We start from the raw sequence: 15,420 nt of genomic DNA on the forward strand, positions 1-15,420 counted from the left end.
ATGTTATCCTGAAGTCATTTGGAACTTTCCACAACTTGACTAGTCGAACCAAGTGCATCGTGGGACTGCTGCACACCGTTGCGGCTGGCTGGTTCCACTTCAACGCTTGAGCACTTAACAGGAGTGTTGTTTCCGTCCCTCCTCCCTCCCTCCTTGCTCCAGGTGGGGGCGGATGTGAGAAGGGCCACAAAGTCGGTGCAGCGCACCAGTCTTCGGAGGGTTAAACACTGAAACACAACACACACAACCTGGTCCACGAGGTACGCGCTTCCCTCCACACAAGCACTTATGTATCCCAGTGCTTGAGGAAAAAAAATCCCTACCAGAGCAGTTCCTATGTTTACTTTACACACACCATTTGAATGACACCTTGTTTGCACTACAATGGTACCTTGACTTAAGAGTTTTATTCTTTCAAATTAATAGATGAAATTAATTTTCACCATCGAAATGTGATTAAGAATCCGTTGGTTCAGTGCTTATATTGTCAAAGAACACAATATTCAGTGGGTCTTGAAAGATGAGTCAAAATGCTCTAAAACAGCTGGCAATATGGGGTTGGTTGAATAAGTTAAGGGGCGTGGCCTAGTGAGTGATGTCAGGAGCTGTAGTCGGGTTGGCCCAACTTGGGCGTTACGTCAGTGTGTCTGGGAGGTGAATTTTGGCCTACTGCAGTCCTTGTGAGTGTTTTCATTTTGTATTTGTGCGTTTGACTATTTGTCCCATTCAGTAAACGGGTGAAAGTGCATGGGCGACAGTAGCTTTTTTTTTTTTTTTTTTCTCTTCCCCACTTCACTCAAGCAGCTCCAAACTCGGAAAGCTCATAAACTGAGGCACTCGTAAGTCAAGGTACCACTGTATTTTGTGGGGAACGAAATCTTAATTCTGTATCATTGTGTCTTCTAGGACAAGAGAGCCACTGCCAAAGCTTCCTCCACAAGACCACATCCAGAACGCAAAGGAAAGTGAGCGACGGGACAGATACTACCAAAATGACAAACATGGAATTACCCTCCACATGTGACACAACTCCTGAGGGGAAAAAAAAGTGTTGAAGACCTCAACTTGTAGTTTTATAACATTTGTAAAGTATCACTAAAACTAAAGCATGACCATTTTTTCTACAAAACAATCCAAAAAAAAAAAAACAGCATATGTCACTGAACTAAGACGACAAAAAGTGCTTCCTGTGAACTGTAACTGCATGATGACTGCTGGTGCATGACTTAGACCTTTTGAACTGTCATTATCTACGAACTGAAGAGAGCGCAAGCTAGAGGGCACGCTTGGGTCCAGTGCCCTTTTAAAGACTCAAATGCCAACAGGTTGGCTCCAGTAACACTGCAGCTCCCCAAAAATGGAGTAATCCCCCCACACCCAAAAGAACGGCCTCTGCTGAGCCTGCCAATGCTTCTTTCGGTGGACCCTTTTTGTTGTGTGCGCGCTTGTCGTAAATATGCACTTTCTGCTACGTGGACGTGTGTCGCTGTGTGTATGTGTGTGTGTCTTCTCTGCCGCATGCCTTTCAATGCTTCTGACCGGGCGCTAAGCTCTGGCCCCTGATTGGCGGAAGGGCCCTGTGATGTCAGCACTGGTTTTGAGTGTCCTGTCCTTGTGTGCTGAATTGGCCTCCCCTTGTTGTTGTTGTTTTAAAAAATACTAAAAACGCTAAACTTAGTTTCTTAAGAGCTGGAACATTTTTCTTTGGAAGGGATCCCCCTTCATAACGCAGAGCATAATTCTGTCCACTCTGCTACCCCTTTTTCTACCTTCTTCCTTTGTTCTGGTAGCCGACATCATCTACCCAAAGCCAGTAGCCTCACTTGATATGCAGAATACTCACACGCACTTCTTTTCATCCAATGTTTCAAACGATCAAGTTGGCTGCAGGATGTAGTGATTTACAGTGTAAAAAAATTTTAATAAGTCCAGTACAGTATTGTGCTACTACGTGATTGTGCAGACAGCACTGTGATTGTCGTCACTTTCACCGACCCCCGACTCGTCACGTGTCGTCACAAACTAAAGCACACGCAGTCAAGATGATTACGGACTGGTCAGGGTGTAAGATCGTGTGAACTTGCCACAGCAATAAAATCCAAAACACGCGTGACGAGCGTCCCTAGGAAGTTCTGTAGACATACACATTGGCTTTTTCTTTTTTCTTTTTCACTTCCTGGATAACACGGGATCCCACGTCCTAAATCGACCTTGATGTGAATGAATCAGCGAGGAAACGCTGACGTAGGATCAGACCAGTGTGTTATCAATGTGGGACTGCAGAAGCCTGAAAGAGATTTGTGTCTGTGTTTTACAGCATTTATAGGATATCAAGCAGTGTTATTTTGCAGTATATAATATATATTATATATATATATATGTGTTTTAAGCAGCCATTTGGGGGACTAATTCTGTGTAAAAATTAGACCCCGTCACCAATTTCACAGAGCAACACGAAATTTGGTAGACTTGTCTATCATAACAAGATGTATAAAAAAAAAAAAGTAAATAGAACCCATGCCCAAAATTGAACAGGAGGTCGATCATTTGATTTTGATTACATGAAATAGGGGCTTGGAAATTTAAAAAGATAAATAAAAATTGTGCTCCCCGGTGTAACTGATTGACATGAAATTTGGTGGAAATGTCTATCTGAAGGACCAATCCCTGAAATTAAACTGGAAGACAGCCTTTTTTGGGGGGGGGGGGGGGGGGGGGGGGGGGTGATTTCTAGAGCTCAAACTGTATGACCAACTCAAGGGCATTTGTCCAAATGAGCAACAATTGGAAGCAGGTATCCTAAACAGATGGGTGATACTAAATGGGGAAGCTTTTTTTGTTGTTGTTGGAGCATGGTGTCAAAGTTTAATGAGCATGGCAAGGGGCCCATTCATTGCTGCTTTCAGCTTTAATTTGTTTTTAGAATTGCACGGTGGGCCGTATCAAGTGCTCCGGCGGGCAGCTTGTGGTTGAAGGGTCATGCGTTCTCCATCCCTGCCCTAAACATGTCTTTGTAAACTTATTTGCCTCTCAGAATACTTTTTTTTTTATGCAGCAACCTGATGTTGTCATATCACTGTAGCAGACATGCACTGAACATGACACAAACTATGTGTCCCATAAGTACTGTAAGTGCTACTGTAGCCTGAACAGGTGAGACTGATTGAACAAATGAGCACATTACTTTGCATATCACACATTTTTACATGGCCAGTGCATGCACTATATTTGCCACATATCACATTTTCCACTGGTAACACGCCACTCAGGTTTTTAGTTATTTCAGAAAATATTAAGTGTTTTTATTTTGTGCTGGGTTCTATTCTGTGAGATGATGATTGTGTGAGAATGTTAATTGGTTATGGGCGAATGACTATTTTGTCCATTTTTAAAGTTTTTTTTTTTTTTGGGTCAGGGTTATAGGTGAAATGTGATGCTTTTTGTGTGTGAGAATACACAAAAGAGTTTCCAAGCAGGCATGCCCATGGAAAAGGTAGCGTAATGCCCAATGGTGTATTTTAAAGAGTATTGTAACATTTTAACTGTCGAGAAGAAGAATAGATCTCACCTATACTCCTTTAGAATGGATACATGACAATGTAAACGCAATATCATATTACTCTATCCTAAGGAATGCAACTGCACCCATGCACAAAAAAAATGATGTTTTTATGAAAATGTGTACAAAAAAATATATGACAAAGTATATTTCATTAGAATGCTATGCACCCTCATAGAGTTGTTCTGGATGTTCTTTTAGCATTATCTCGTTAGCCGATGCCCACTTGATGGGGGATGTAGAGGCTTTGTAGCTTTGACCACTTTTTTTCTTTTTCTATTGGTCCAGATAAAAAATGTATACAAGCCTTTTAATCAGAACCATTCTGACTAAAAAAAATATGTATAGATCATCTTACCCTGTACACCAGCTGAAACCATTTACAAGACTTAATAAACAAAGATGTGACATACATTTTTTCATGAGTCCTAAATGTTTCCCAAGGTACATATTTTTTATGTACAGGTGCAAATATCAATATTCTAGAAAAGTGTATTTCTGTATTTCAGTTCATGAAATGACAGTCTGTCTTCAATACACAAATGTATTAAACACAAAATACTAGGTTAATTCATAATTTCTATATTAAAAATCATTTTTGTCTTAATTTCTTGATATGGCAAATGCTGGTTTTCGTTAGCTGTTAAGCTATAATCAGCATTATTATTTTGAAGAACATAACTGTGTGGTTTCTCTTTTTCAATTGGACTGCAAAACCACCTTTAATTTAATGTGATGCATATGTATTTGTATAATCTATTGTTTGGTGGTGGTTGTTCTTGTCTACGACAACAGGAGCCGTCCTAGTCTAACGCAGTAGTAAAATCACAATTACACTAAATATGAAAAACTTAATCGAGGCCGCCATAAATATAAGGAAAAATGTAAACCGTGAGAAGAAATACGTTTGTGTATATACTATTCCGTACAATCGTACAGTAGTTAACAGCTTTATCAGTGTATTTCTGTAAAAGGTTTCAAAGTTTGACTCGTCGTTCTGCTTCCACACTGAGACAAAAAAAACTTCCGGAATCTCTGACGCCCCCCTGCTTTCAGCCAATCACAGCCCGCCGCTTCACGTGCTCGCGAAGGAGGGTTTTCTGGGTTGTTTTGGATTCGGTGGTAGCACGTGGAGGCAAGAGGAGCCCTCATTTCAAGCAACTTCGGACATTCTCGTTACTTTACCGACAACGCAGCCACCTCCAAGTTGAGAGATGTCAGCGGCAGGTCAGACGAGTGGGAGCCGCGATATACCGCCCGTGAGGCGGCTCGCCGTCCTGGAGGCTGCCCACATGCCCCACGAATACTCCACGACCCCCGGAGGGACCGTGTTCAGCACCACGCCTGGAGGTAACTCGACCGTGGGTCAAACTGGGTCTTTAGTGATTTATTTTTCTGAAAAGTGCAACATAATATGGGCTTTAAGGGGTGAGGGGTGATGTAGAATTAGACTTGTAATACTACTCCTGTTTAACGTTTGGGGGCCCAAGGTAAAAAAAATAAAAATAAAAAAAAACACCACTTATGCGGTCCTCCAGATGCGTGTACTGCAAAGATTTTAAATCTTAATGTTTATTATCCACTTTAAAAAACTAAAAATAAAACTAAAGAAAATGCCTATTTCCTGATCTAGATAAACTATTAATTATCTAACAAGCGAACCATCTAAACATTTTTACTGTAATTGATAAGAACATAAATCAACATTGGAATATAATTTACCATTTTGACTGCTTTCACACTTACATCTTCGCAATGAATAGCGTCACTCGTGTCACGCGCCACTTTCTATTGCGTCATCCTCGACTGACACTGACAACAGTGCTACTGCTTCTCGTAAGAGCGTCTGGCTCTTGCTGTTGTCAGTTACGCACACTGAAACTTTTGGCAGTTTTGATCAAAACTGTTTCTTCTTGCCTTCTCCTCTTCTCCCCTCCTCTGGGGTAACGCTGCTTCATTTTCCTCACAGCACGCCAACGAGTTTGTTTTGGTAATTGTTACCCTTCTGAATCAAGGCTGCTCATGCGCAGTAAGAAGATGGAATAGCCCGTTGCAAAAGAAAGCAGGTGGGGAGTAGGCATCATGATAGATCAGGCATTGTGATGTGTTTTCAAAACCATCTATTAAGATTAAAACAATAACAATTGCTTTAAATAAAAAAAGGGTTATTACTCCGTTTTCATGAGATGTTTGTCACAATAGTCTTTTAGAGACTTGAAAGTGTTCAAATTTGTCATTTAATATCTGATGTTGGCTTATGTATACTGTGTCACGACGGATAAAAAAATACCCCCTAAAAAGCTTTATAATTGCCTGTAGATGCTACACGATCCCAGCAAAGCCCAACGTTTGTCTAATTGAAGCTCGTCACTTCAACATAGTGGTTTGGCACCAAGATGCCACAAGGTGGCAGCAAAGCAATACTTTTATTGCTTCGGCACATGTACAAAAACAACTAATAGATTTCCCATGACTAACGGAGCATAGATTCACCCCAAAAAATATGTGAATATGCAGGGGTTTACTGTTTCGCAATGTGAATAGTTTGTCCCACCCCTACAAAGTCACATAATCTTTTCGGTTGGCTTTATGCTCGGTTGGATTTCTGAAATGATTTATTGACTGAAAGCTAATCGAATAAAAAAAAAATAATAATAATCTAAAAACAAAAGAAATCATTTGATCCAGTTCGCCATGGGATTCTTAAAGAAGAGAAAACTTCTGGGAAATTGTTGTAAACAATCACAAATGTTCTTAACCCAACGTTCCTGCCGTAGGACACTGATCTATAGGCTTCATTCACGGTCCTGTCATGTCCCCATGTTAATGATCAACAGCGTTTTGTTATTCACTCCTTTGCAGTCTGTTCAACATGTGCTCGAAAATATTATGACCACGTGTACAATGTACATAAAGATATCCAAAACAAGAGCTGAAACACAAAATCTTTCTTCAAAAAGATAACAATTTTTTTAGGTATCAATTCAAAAATACATGTTGTTGCGTGTTGAGTGGCTGTTTGCCTCCTAAATTTGCATTGTGGTAGAACAAGTGAAATATAAAGAATATTTTCCCTCTGTGACAGTGAGAAAGTTGACGCCTTGTCCATATGTCGGTGGTGATGGATACTGTGTTGTGTAAATGTGGCAGGTGGGACACATTCACACTGATAAAACACAAACACACACACCTGGCCCAGTCTATATGTGTCAGTGTGCCAGAAAATAGGTCATTCAAGTATAGGCATGTACTCTCAAGACAAACCTCATAGGTGAATGTCACTTTGTACTGAGGAGTCATCAAATGAAAACTTTTGGATCCTGCCAGGTAGCATCTTGTAATCTTGTGCAATTGTGTATTTTGCTTTTTCGCTTTTGTTTTTTGATGCCTACACAGAAGGGTGCCAATGATTAGACCTGTATGAACAAAGCAGTTAAATAAATGTCAATTGAATACACAAATCAAATGTATTTTACCAAGCAGTTGCTATTGTGGCACGGTGGACAATTGGTAAGAGCGTCAGCCTCACAGTTCTGAGGACCCGGGTAATAAACTTGAAAAAAAAAAAAAAGTCAACAAGCCCCAAGGACTCCGAGCCAGGATCAGGATACGTTTTATTGGCCCTTCGGGGAAATTTGTCATGGACATTAAGTGAAACACATACAACCTCTATACATATACTCTTCCAGACACAAGCATTACACACATTAGCACACATATATACTGTATATACCTGTAAATACACGTGCGGCCATAACGACACATTCTCAAGTCATCTTCATACGAAGTGGACACACCAGTTAGCTGTAAGTGATGTATACGTGAGTCTTTAAAAAAAAAAAAAAAAATCAATAAAAAAATAACAAATGAAAACCTTTCTTTAGAATAATATCAAAAATACTTCAGCTCAGTGAGCATTTTAGGATGTACTCAATGGGCATGTGTTTTTTTCTTTGGCTTTTTGGAGAAATCCTCACAGAAGATTGCCAGTGATGAGTCCTGTATGAGCATAACAGTTAATTACATATCAATTAAACACACAAATGCATTCTACCAAGCAGATGCTAATGCAAATATGTAGCTAATAGCTTAATGATTCCCGCTTCTTAACTAAGATGAAAATGTGCAAATCTGTCAATGAATTGTTTTGAAATTAAAATTGGACATTACCCAGCGGAAGCAGAGTGGGTTCAACCTTGGGGTTGTAATTAAGGCAAAATGAAACCAATCACTAAGGGGTCACAGTAAACTAAATAGTACTAGTATTTAGTACCTCTTTCCCTCTTGGGTCTGCAGGAACTCGAATCATCTACGACAGGAAGTTCCTGCTTCAGTGTCGTACCTCTCCTCTGGCTCGGACGCCTCCGAAGCTCCCTGACATCCCGGGAGTCACCAGGCCACTCAAACGGGAATCGTCCACCGAGTCCAACCAGCCGGGAGCGAGTGAGGGCGGTCACCCTAAGCGCAGCCAACACACAGAGGGTGCAGGTAAACATTGTTTCACTGTTTGATTCTAATTTACTGAGATGCACCAGTATACAACACTTGCATACATGTGAAGTCTGTAATTATGTTGGGTTTTTTTTGTTAAGCCACTCTTTTTTCCCCCATAGGAGACGATGCCCTGTTTGACATGGACATTTGAAGAGGATTAGAACAATTCCCAGCATCTTCACGGTAGTTGTGTTGTTAGGGTAGATATTTAAAGTTCAATTAAAACAATTATGCTGTGGATTATAAAATTGGGTTCCTTACGGGGAAATTGTATTTTACTGGAATTATTCATGTGCCTCAAATAGTTGCATTCGTTGATTGGATACGTTGTAGCATTTTGGTTGTTGGTAAAATCGGTTTTAACTTAACGTATTACTTTTTTGTAATTCAACAGGATTTATAATGTTCAGGGGGAATATTACTTTATGGTGTGTTGTGATTGTTATGGGTCATGTTCATATAATTTGATTAATAATGGGAAATACACAAATAATAAAATATAATTTTTATTTTTAATTTTTTTTATTTTTTATTATTATTTTTTTAATACTGCCTTGGTTTTTGTGTGTAAATAAATGTATTTCATGCCAAAACGGCCATGCTTGAAGTCATTGATGATTCAATAATTTACGCCATAAGAGTAACGTAGTATAGACAATCAAGAAATAAATACACTTGTTTCATGGCAGTCCTATGCAAATGTAATCTGAACAACAAGATTTCTTAAACTTGCATGGGAAAATAAACGATGACAACGATTTAAATTGTGTTTCCCTTCAAACGCCGCATGTTGAAGTTCATAGAAGGAACTCTTAAATTCGGACACTAAGATGCATTTTTGTTGGTTATCTTGGAAAAGGCACATTAAGCAATAGGGGGGAAATCCTGTATATACAAAAATATAATTAGCATCTTCAGAAATCGTGAAATTTCATTTGGGACACATAACGGTTTGGTATTAACAGTGAAAAATATTACTGATGAAAAATTTGTTTCTTAGAAACAATTGCCTTTTCAGTGCCTAGACTTCAAATACTCATATCAGTAAAATTTATTTTTCAAAATGAAATTCTGTGGAATGACTTTTCCGTTATTAATCAAATAATATGAAAACGACCCATATACATATTATACTGTTACTTCACTACCTTTGCTTTTTTTTTAAAAAATATTATTTTTTTTTTTTTTTTGCATGATAAAATTAATAGTGTATTTTTTTTTTGTTTATTGTACAGCAGTATACACTGGATGAAGTTTATCCAGTTGCAAGAAAAAGTACTTGAACCCTTTGGAATTACTTGGATTTCTACATAAATTTGTTATTAAATGTCAACGGGTCTTCATCTAAACTACAGACAAACTAATACCGCATGAACAATTGTTTTTTTTTGGGGGGGGGGGGCAACATAGTGATTTAGTAGTTAGCATGTCTGCCTCATAGTTGAAAACTCTAAATTGTCCATATTCGTGAATGTGAGTTGTTAATAATTATTTACCTATATGTTTCTTGCGATTCACCCAAAGTTACCTGGGATAGGCTCTGCGAATCTAATGAGAATAGCATAGAGCTAATCGGAGTCAGTCGTCAGCCACCCTAGAGTCAATCAATGTGATGAGATTGAAGGTGTTGATTAAAGCTACCCTGCCATGTAAAAAAACCACACACCAGTTTCAAGTTTTCAATTCTCAAGCATTGCATGATGTGACCCATGCTGGGCACAAAAGTACGCTCAGAGTGCTTGCAACTAAGAATTTTTAACTTCCGATCACAAAAGAATCCCTAAAAGCCTTGTTTATCAGTCCCATGATAAGACAGATTGTCTATAAATGGAGAAAGTTCAGGATTGTTGCTTTCCCCAAGAGTAGCGGTCGTGTAAACACGACTGCATGGGCACAGTGCTGAATGATCCTAGAATTTCGGCTAAAGACTTTCCGAAATCTTTGGCATATCAGAACACCTTTTTTGACAAATATATAACAAGCCAAACATAAAAAAAGAACGGATGTCCTTGAGGACACCACGGAGCAAGCCACTGCTGTTTTGCTACATTCCTACAGCCTAAAAATGTTCAAAAGAGCCCCTGGATGTTCCACAAGACTACTGTCAAACTATTGTATGCCTGGATGTAAGTTGAGTTGTTTGGAAGGAATTCACAATGCTGTTTAGGGAGAACAAAAAAGCACAGCACACCACCACCAAAACCTCATTCTAAGGGAGAACAAAAAAAGCACAGCACACCACCACCAAAACCTCATTCTAACTGTGAAGCATGGTGGAGGGAACATCAGGGTTTAGGACTGCCTGGGCGCATCGCTATCGTCAACAAAGGCTTCACCGCAGGTTGTCACGGTAACAAAATCCAGATTCTCCACTGGCCCAGCAGTCAAAATGGGTTGGTTTCAGCAAGACAAGTGATAGGATGTGATGTAATTATAGATCTTTGGGGTATTTTGACAAAAGCTCAACCTGTTAGACATGTTAAGACACCTGGAAACTGTTTCAAATGGTGGAGAAAATACATAATGCTTGTCTTTTCTAAATTAAATATGCAAATATTTCCTTAAAAGGCTTGAATTATATTGACTTCTGTACTCTCATCAATGTGATGTTTACCTCTGCACTGTTGATTAGCATTTTAATTAATGTTGCTAGAACTGAACAATGACGTATACACACTTTATTGGAAATAAGAAATAATTTATTTTACTGTAGAGTGTAAACATACAAATGGCTCAATGTGACCCAAACATCTCGATAAAGTTAAAGCATTAACACATCAATTACAGTAGCATTTAAAAGACGAAATGTAGATTTCATGCATTAAAATCAACTTTAGTGCTTCAGTCAGTGACATTGCTGTGCTTTTTGTTTAGTGTCATTTGGCACTGGCACAATGTAAGCCACCTAAATCTATAATACAGAGTACCGATATCATTTCGAGAGTCTATGATTCTGTACAAATGCCGCCGACGCGTTCTTGACTTTGGTCAGTGGCAGCTGCACTCCTCCACCACCATGTCCTGGTGGTACCTCATGATCATCTTCCCGTTCTCATAGTAGAGCATGGAGAGTGGCGCCAGGCGGGTAGGCGTGCAGGACAAACATGGCACCTTGTGCGCGTGGTGAAGCCTGAGCAGGCTCTGCGCAGGGAAGAAGAGAAGCAATCATTAGAACAGTGGTGACACCCACATCCCAACTACTCTGTCTACTACTAATAATAATAATAATCATCATCATAATGTATTTTTATCTCGCGCTTTTCTAGATATGCAAAGAAACTATTGACAACTCAAATAGTAACATTTCTTTTAATAACACCCCGGTAAATAAAGATAATTCGCAGGAGTGTTGGGATGGAGCAGCTCAGAGAGGTAAAGCGAGGCCAGACCATTTCTTAAAATCCTAAAATGAACTCTAGTCTAAAGTGCACAATCTGCACGTGGAGGGAGGCCAGAATAGGAGTTATGTGCTCCCTCTGATGTGTTGCAGTTAAGAGATAAGCAGCAGCATTTTGATCCAACTGGAGATGTTTGTGGGAGGGGCTGGCTGACTCCAAAGTAAAGTGCATTGAGATGTGATGAAAGGCATGGATTAGTGTTGATTACAGTTTCAAAGTGTTATTGTGTGAGAAAAGGCTTCACCTTTACCAGTTGCCTGAGTTGAAAAAAAAAAAAGAAAGCTAAACTTTACTACTGCACCAATTTAAAATCACTGTGTACAACAGTGTGAACTGATCTATTGTTGCAGAAAAAGCTGTAAGTGTCCAGGGTGTATTCTACCTCTTGCCTAAAGTCCACTGGGATAGGCTCCAGCTTACCCAACCCCAATGAGGACAAGCGACTATAGAAAATGGATGAGTGCAGCAGAAAAAAGGAGTCTTACCTGCATGTAGGCGTGGTTAGTAGGCTTGAAGCTCTCGTCTACAGGTGTGGGACAGGCTCCATTGCAGCGGAAGGCGTTATAGCGTTTTGGGTAGACCATCCACTGGCTCCAACCCAGCTTCTTAAAGTCCACCCACATGTCCACCTTCCTGCACAGAGGACCCTCCTTTTTCTCGCTGCCTGCAAGCGTCGCCATGGGCCTCGTTTCACGCTGGTGCTTCTGGGAGAACCTTTTGGTCCTGTGGCGCTTCGTCTTGGAGCCAGCCTCCCTGTCCAGGCTCACGTACTTGGAGTGCACGGCCGTGTGGATGAGAGTGGGCATCCGCTGGCCGTCGAGGTTCTGCCTAGCGAAGATAACCATCATGACCCGGTTCGTTGTAAGGTGCTGGATTCCCTCCAGATCCCGCTCAGCGTCCTCCGGCTGATGCTTGGATGGTTCCTGCTGCTGCCAGCGGTGGAGCAACCGGGTTATGGAGAACACCTTCCAGGAGGAGGAGGAGGAGGATCTCATGGAGCTGTGATGAGCCCTTAGGCTACCCAGGAAAACCTTTACCCCGGAGCAGCTGTCGTCAGAACACGAGTGGTATACGTCCACCGAGGCTCCGGGGGACTCAATAAAGGCCGGGAGGCGGATGCGAAGCTCTGCCTGTTGTATGTGGTCGCCGGCGGACATGGAGGACATGTCGAAGGTGATGGCCCACCTGTCACCTCTCTGCTCACAGTCTGGAAGACATACAAGTTGAAATCATTACTAACAACAGCTAACAAACAATTTGACTTAACACTAGGACAGGGGTGTCAAACTTATTTTCATGACAGCCATAGTGGTTGCCCTTATAGGTGCAAAAATGTCTTTTAATTTCTTCTTTTTAGGTAAGTACTACATCAATAGTTTGTCCTCTTTTGAGTAAATGAAGGATGGAGACAAGCTCTAAAGTATCAGTGTAAAGAATGTGAATTAGTGAGTAATGGCGCACAGGTGTCAAACTCAAGGCCAAAACTGGCCCTCTGCGTCATTTAAAAATCTCACACCTGCGGGCTGGACCATACGGAGCCCCCCTGGTGCCAAGGTATGAGAAAAATAAAATTCATTGATAATCCGTTCCCTCAATTTAGTAAACTGTACCCTCAGTTTAGTAATCCGTACCCTCAGTTTAGTAAACTGTACCCTCAGTTTAGTAATCTGTACCCTCAATTTAGTAATCCGTACCCTCAATTTAGTAATCCGTACCCTCAGTTTAGTACTGTGTTTAGGAAACACGCAGGCAAATTGTAGCCAGTCCTGCTAGTACTGCTATATAATGATCAACCCCCTCGAACTACAGCAATATTGCCTTTCAGTTGAAAAAATGGGATGTAGGATATATCACGACATGACAATTTATACACAGAATTCACACGAGTAACAATATAACATACAAATAAAATTTACTTCACTTGACAGATATACGTAGGTATACGGAGCCCCAGACATTTTCTAAACTGAGGGAACGGATTACTAAATTGAGGGTACAGTTTACTAAATTGAGGGTACGGATTACTAAACTGTGGGTACGGATTACTAAACTGTGGGTACGGTTTACTAAACTGAGGGTACAGTTTACTAAACTGAGGGAACAGATTATCAATGATTTTTATTTTTCTCATACCTTGGCACCAGGGGGGCTCCGTAGGACCACAAATTTTGAATTGTGTGCTGAAACTATTAAACAAATAAAAGCAATTGCTATCAGACTCAATAGGTTTGCTGCTTGATAGATGGACAAAATGCTACAAAATCCAAAGAGCCATAACAAAATTGAATTTTATAACACAATGCCAAGCGTTTTTAATGTGCTAGAATGACTTAATCAATTCGAGTATGCATTAGAATTTAGAATAATTTCAAATTTTCATGAAAAGTGTGAAAATTGACAACGTGCACTTTTTGATCAGACCAGAGTCGGTTGAAAATATAACCATTTTTAAATAGACCACTCACTTTTAGCGACAAGGCTGGTCACATAATCCGAGTCCTGCAGTCCGGGATTGTCCTCCATCCAGCTCTTGTTTCCGGCGCGGTTCTCGGTCAGCATGGTCCGATAGAGCTGCACCATGAAGAGAGGCAGTCCTCCGGCCTTGCGCCTGTGCGCGGTGAGTCCGGAGCTGCTTGTCAAGCCGGGCGGCATCGCGGCCAGGCACGAGTCCACCAGGAGGAGAAACACGACAGGTCTCGTCATAATTCCACGATCCAAGTGGTGTCACTGAAGTCAGGAGTTTCCAAATGATGCATCTGGGATGAGGTTATATAAAAGCACGCCTGATGTCCTTTGAGGTGGTCGTGACACACAATCCGAGTGTTTGATCCACGACGGCGCTCAAATATTCTCTCCTTCCAGATATAATAAGACTTTTGATGTGACATGATGCACCGAAACCACTTGGAGGTCTTTGTAGTGGCCGAGGTGCGAAATCGAGTCAAAGGCGGCATGATTGTTGTTTTGTATATTAGCGATGCTTTGATAAGAAGCTCGCACAATAATTCGAGTTAAGGAGATTAGAGTTCCGTGTGATTAATGAGCAGGCAACTGCAGGAGTTAATCACACATAGGCAAGTTCGGGCCAAAATACAATTGGCCAATATTACGTCATTAGCAGATAATACATGATCAGATTTTGTTTTTTTTGGGGGGGCGGGGGCAATGTTTGTCCCCCTATGATGTTTTATTTCTTTAGAATAATTGTATAAAAATGAACTAATCAATAGCTAAACATTTATTGTTGGCAATATCACAGAATGGAAAACAAAGAAAATGGCCTTAAAATTGATTTAAATATAATTATGAGTATCATTTTTTCAAAATCAACCAATCAATCGTGCAATCTTTATTACAGGCAATATCACAGAATGAATACAAAGAATATTCGTATCAAAGTTGTAAAAAATGTAAATGTAAATATTGTTGTTTATAAAAATCAACTGATCAATCGTGAAACATTTATGTTAGGCAATATTACAGAATGAAACCCAAAAAAAATTGTAAAATGTAATTATCAATCGTTTTTGTTTAAAAACAAAACAACTCATCAATAGCAAAAGCAAAAACAATGGCACATTGAATCATAATATATTTCAATGTTATGATTCATGGTCGCAAAAATTTTATTCTACGCACATTGTATACTCATGCATTTATATTTTTGCTTTGTAAAATAATTCTGTAATTGCTAGAGAATAATTAGTATAGCAAGTTTGTTATTGTGTTTGTATTTGCAGGTGTAGAATTGCAGTGCATCATATAAAGGCATTTTCAAAATGTATATTTTATTTTAGCGGGTTTTTAAGAAAAAGTGAGAAGTCAATAGCTTCTGTCTGCACATGTACGAGGGAGTTAGCAGGAAAACAGCAGAACGTCATTACAATTGACAGCAGCATCAAAGAGTTATTAATGAGCACTTCATTTGCTCTCTCGTCAATGAATTAAATTGCACAATCGATCTTGAAA

The 15,420-nt window shown here is 40.0% G+C and overlaps 3 protein-coding genes across 9 annotated transcripts in view; 2 read left to right on the forward strand and 1 right to left on the reverse strand.

The window, feature by feature from the left end:
• ank1b (ankyrin 1, erythrocytic b) overlaps window positions 1-2,718 on the forward strand; it is a 69,368-nt gene extending 66,650 nt beyond the window's left edge. For 6 of the 7 annotated variants that reach the window (XM_061800153.1, XM_061800147.1, XM_061800146.1 and 3 more), the window contains 2 exons: window positions 163-260; window positions 907-2,718. In XM_061800153.1, coding sequence (XP_061656137.1) covers window positions 163-231 — 69 coding nt within the window. In that variant the 3' untranslated portion in view covers window positions 232-260; window positions 907-2,718. The remainder of the gene's footprint in view (window positions 1-162; window positions 261-906) is intronic. The other variant, XM_061800149.1, reaches the window with a different exon arrangement.
• Window positions 2,719-4,649: 1,931 nt separating this feature from the next.
• On the forward strand, window positions 4,650-9,716 carry LOC133465085 (eukaryotic translation initiation factor 4E-binding protein 2-like). Its single transcript, XM_061747512.1, has 3 exons — window positions 4,650-4,909; window positions 7,856-8,047; window positions 8,173-9,716. The coding sequence occupies exons 1-3, from the start codon at window positions 4,774-4,776 to the stop codon at window positions 8,202-8,204; spliced, it is 360 nt and encodes a 119-aa protein (XP_061603496.1). The 5' UTR covers window positions 4,650-4,773; the 3' UTR covers window positions 8,205-9,716.
• Window positions 9,717-10,696: 980 nt separating this feature from the next.
• Window positions 10,697-14,254, reverse strand: LOC133465084 (nodal homolog 2-A-like). Its single transcript, XM_061747511.1, has 3 exons — window positions 13,917-14,254; window positions 11,937-12,658; window positions 10,697-11,194 (listed from the first exon to the last, which is right to left on the reverse strand). Exons 1-3 carry the CDS (start codon window positions 14,152-14,154, stop codon window positions 11,042-11,044), a joined length of 1,113 nt encoding a protein of 370 aa, XP_061603495.1. The 5' UTR covers window positions 14,155-14,254; the 3' UTR covers window positions 10,697-11,041.
• Between the last annotated feature and the right edge of the window lie 1,166 nt (window positions 14,255-15,420).

Source organism: Phyllopteryx taeniolatus, chromosome 15, assembly GCF_024500385.1.
Source record: "Phyllopteryx taeniolatus isolate TA_2022b chromosome 15, UOR_Ptae_1.2, whole genome shotgun sequence".
Lineage (NCBI taxonomy): Eukaryota > Metazoa > Chordata > Actinopteri > Syngnathiformes > Syngnathidae > Phyllopteryx > Phyllopteryx taeniolatus.

What these genes read in the sequence shown, in the direction of transcription:
- LOC133465085 (XM_061747512.1), top strand. Translation starts at nt 4,774, where the DNA reads ATGTCAGCGGCAGGTCAGACGAGTGGGAGCCGCGATATACCGCCCGTG. An exon ending in GTTCAGCACCACGCCTGGAG is followed by an intron (nt 4,910 to 7,855) that starts GTAACTCGACCG and finishes TTGGGTCTGCAG; the next exon opens with GAACTCGAATCATCTACGAC. An exon ending in CCAACACACAGAGGGTGCAG is followed by an intron (nt 8,048 to 8,172) that starts GTAAACATTGTT and finishes TTTCCCCCATAG; the next exon opens with GAGACGATGCCCTGTTTGAC.
- LOC133465084 (XM_061747511.1), bottom strand. Translation starts at nt 14,154, where the DNA reads ATGACGAGACCTGTCGTGTTTCTCCTCCTGGTGGACTCGTGCCTGGCC. An exon ending in GACCAGCCTTGTCGCTAAAA is followed by an intron (nt 12,659 to 13,916) that starts GTGAGTGGTCTA and finishes TATGTCTTCCAG; the next exon opens with ACTGTGAGCAGAGAGGTGAC. An exon ending in CTAACCACGCCTACATGCAG is followed by an intron (nt 11,195 to 11,936) that starts GTAAGACTCCTT and finishes TTCCCTGCGCAG; the next exon opens with AGCCTGCTCAGGCTTCACCA.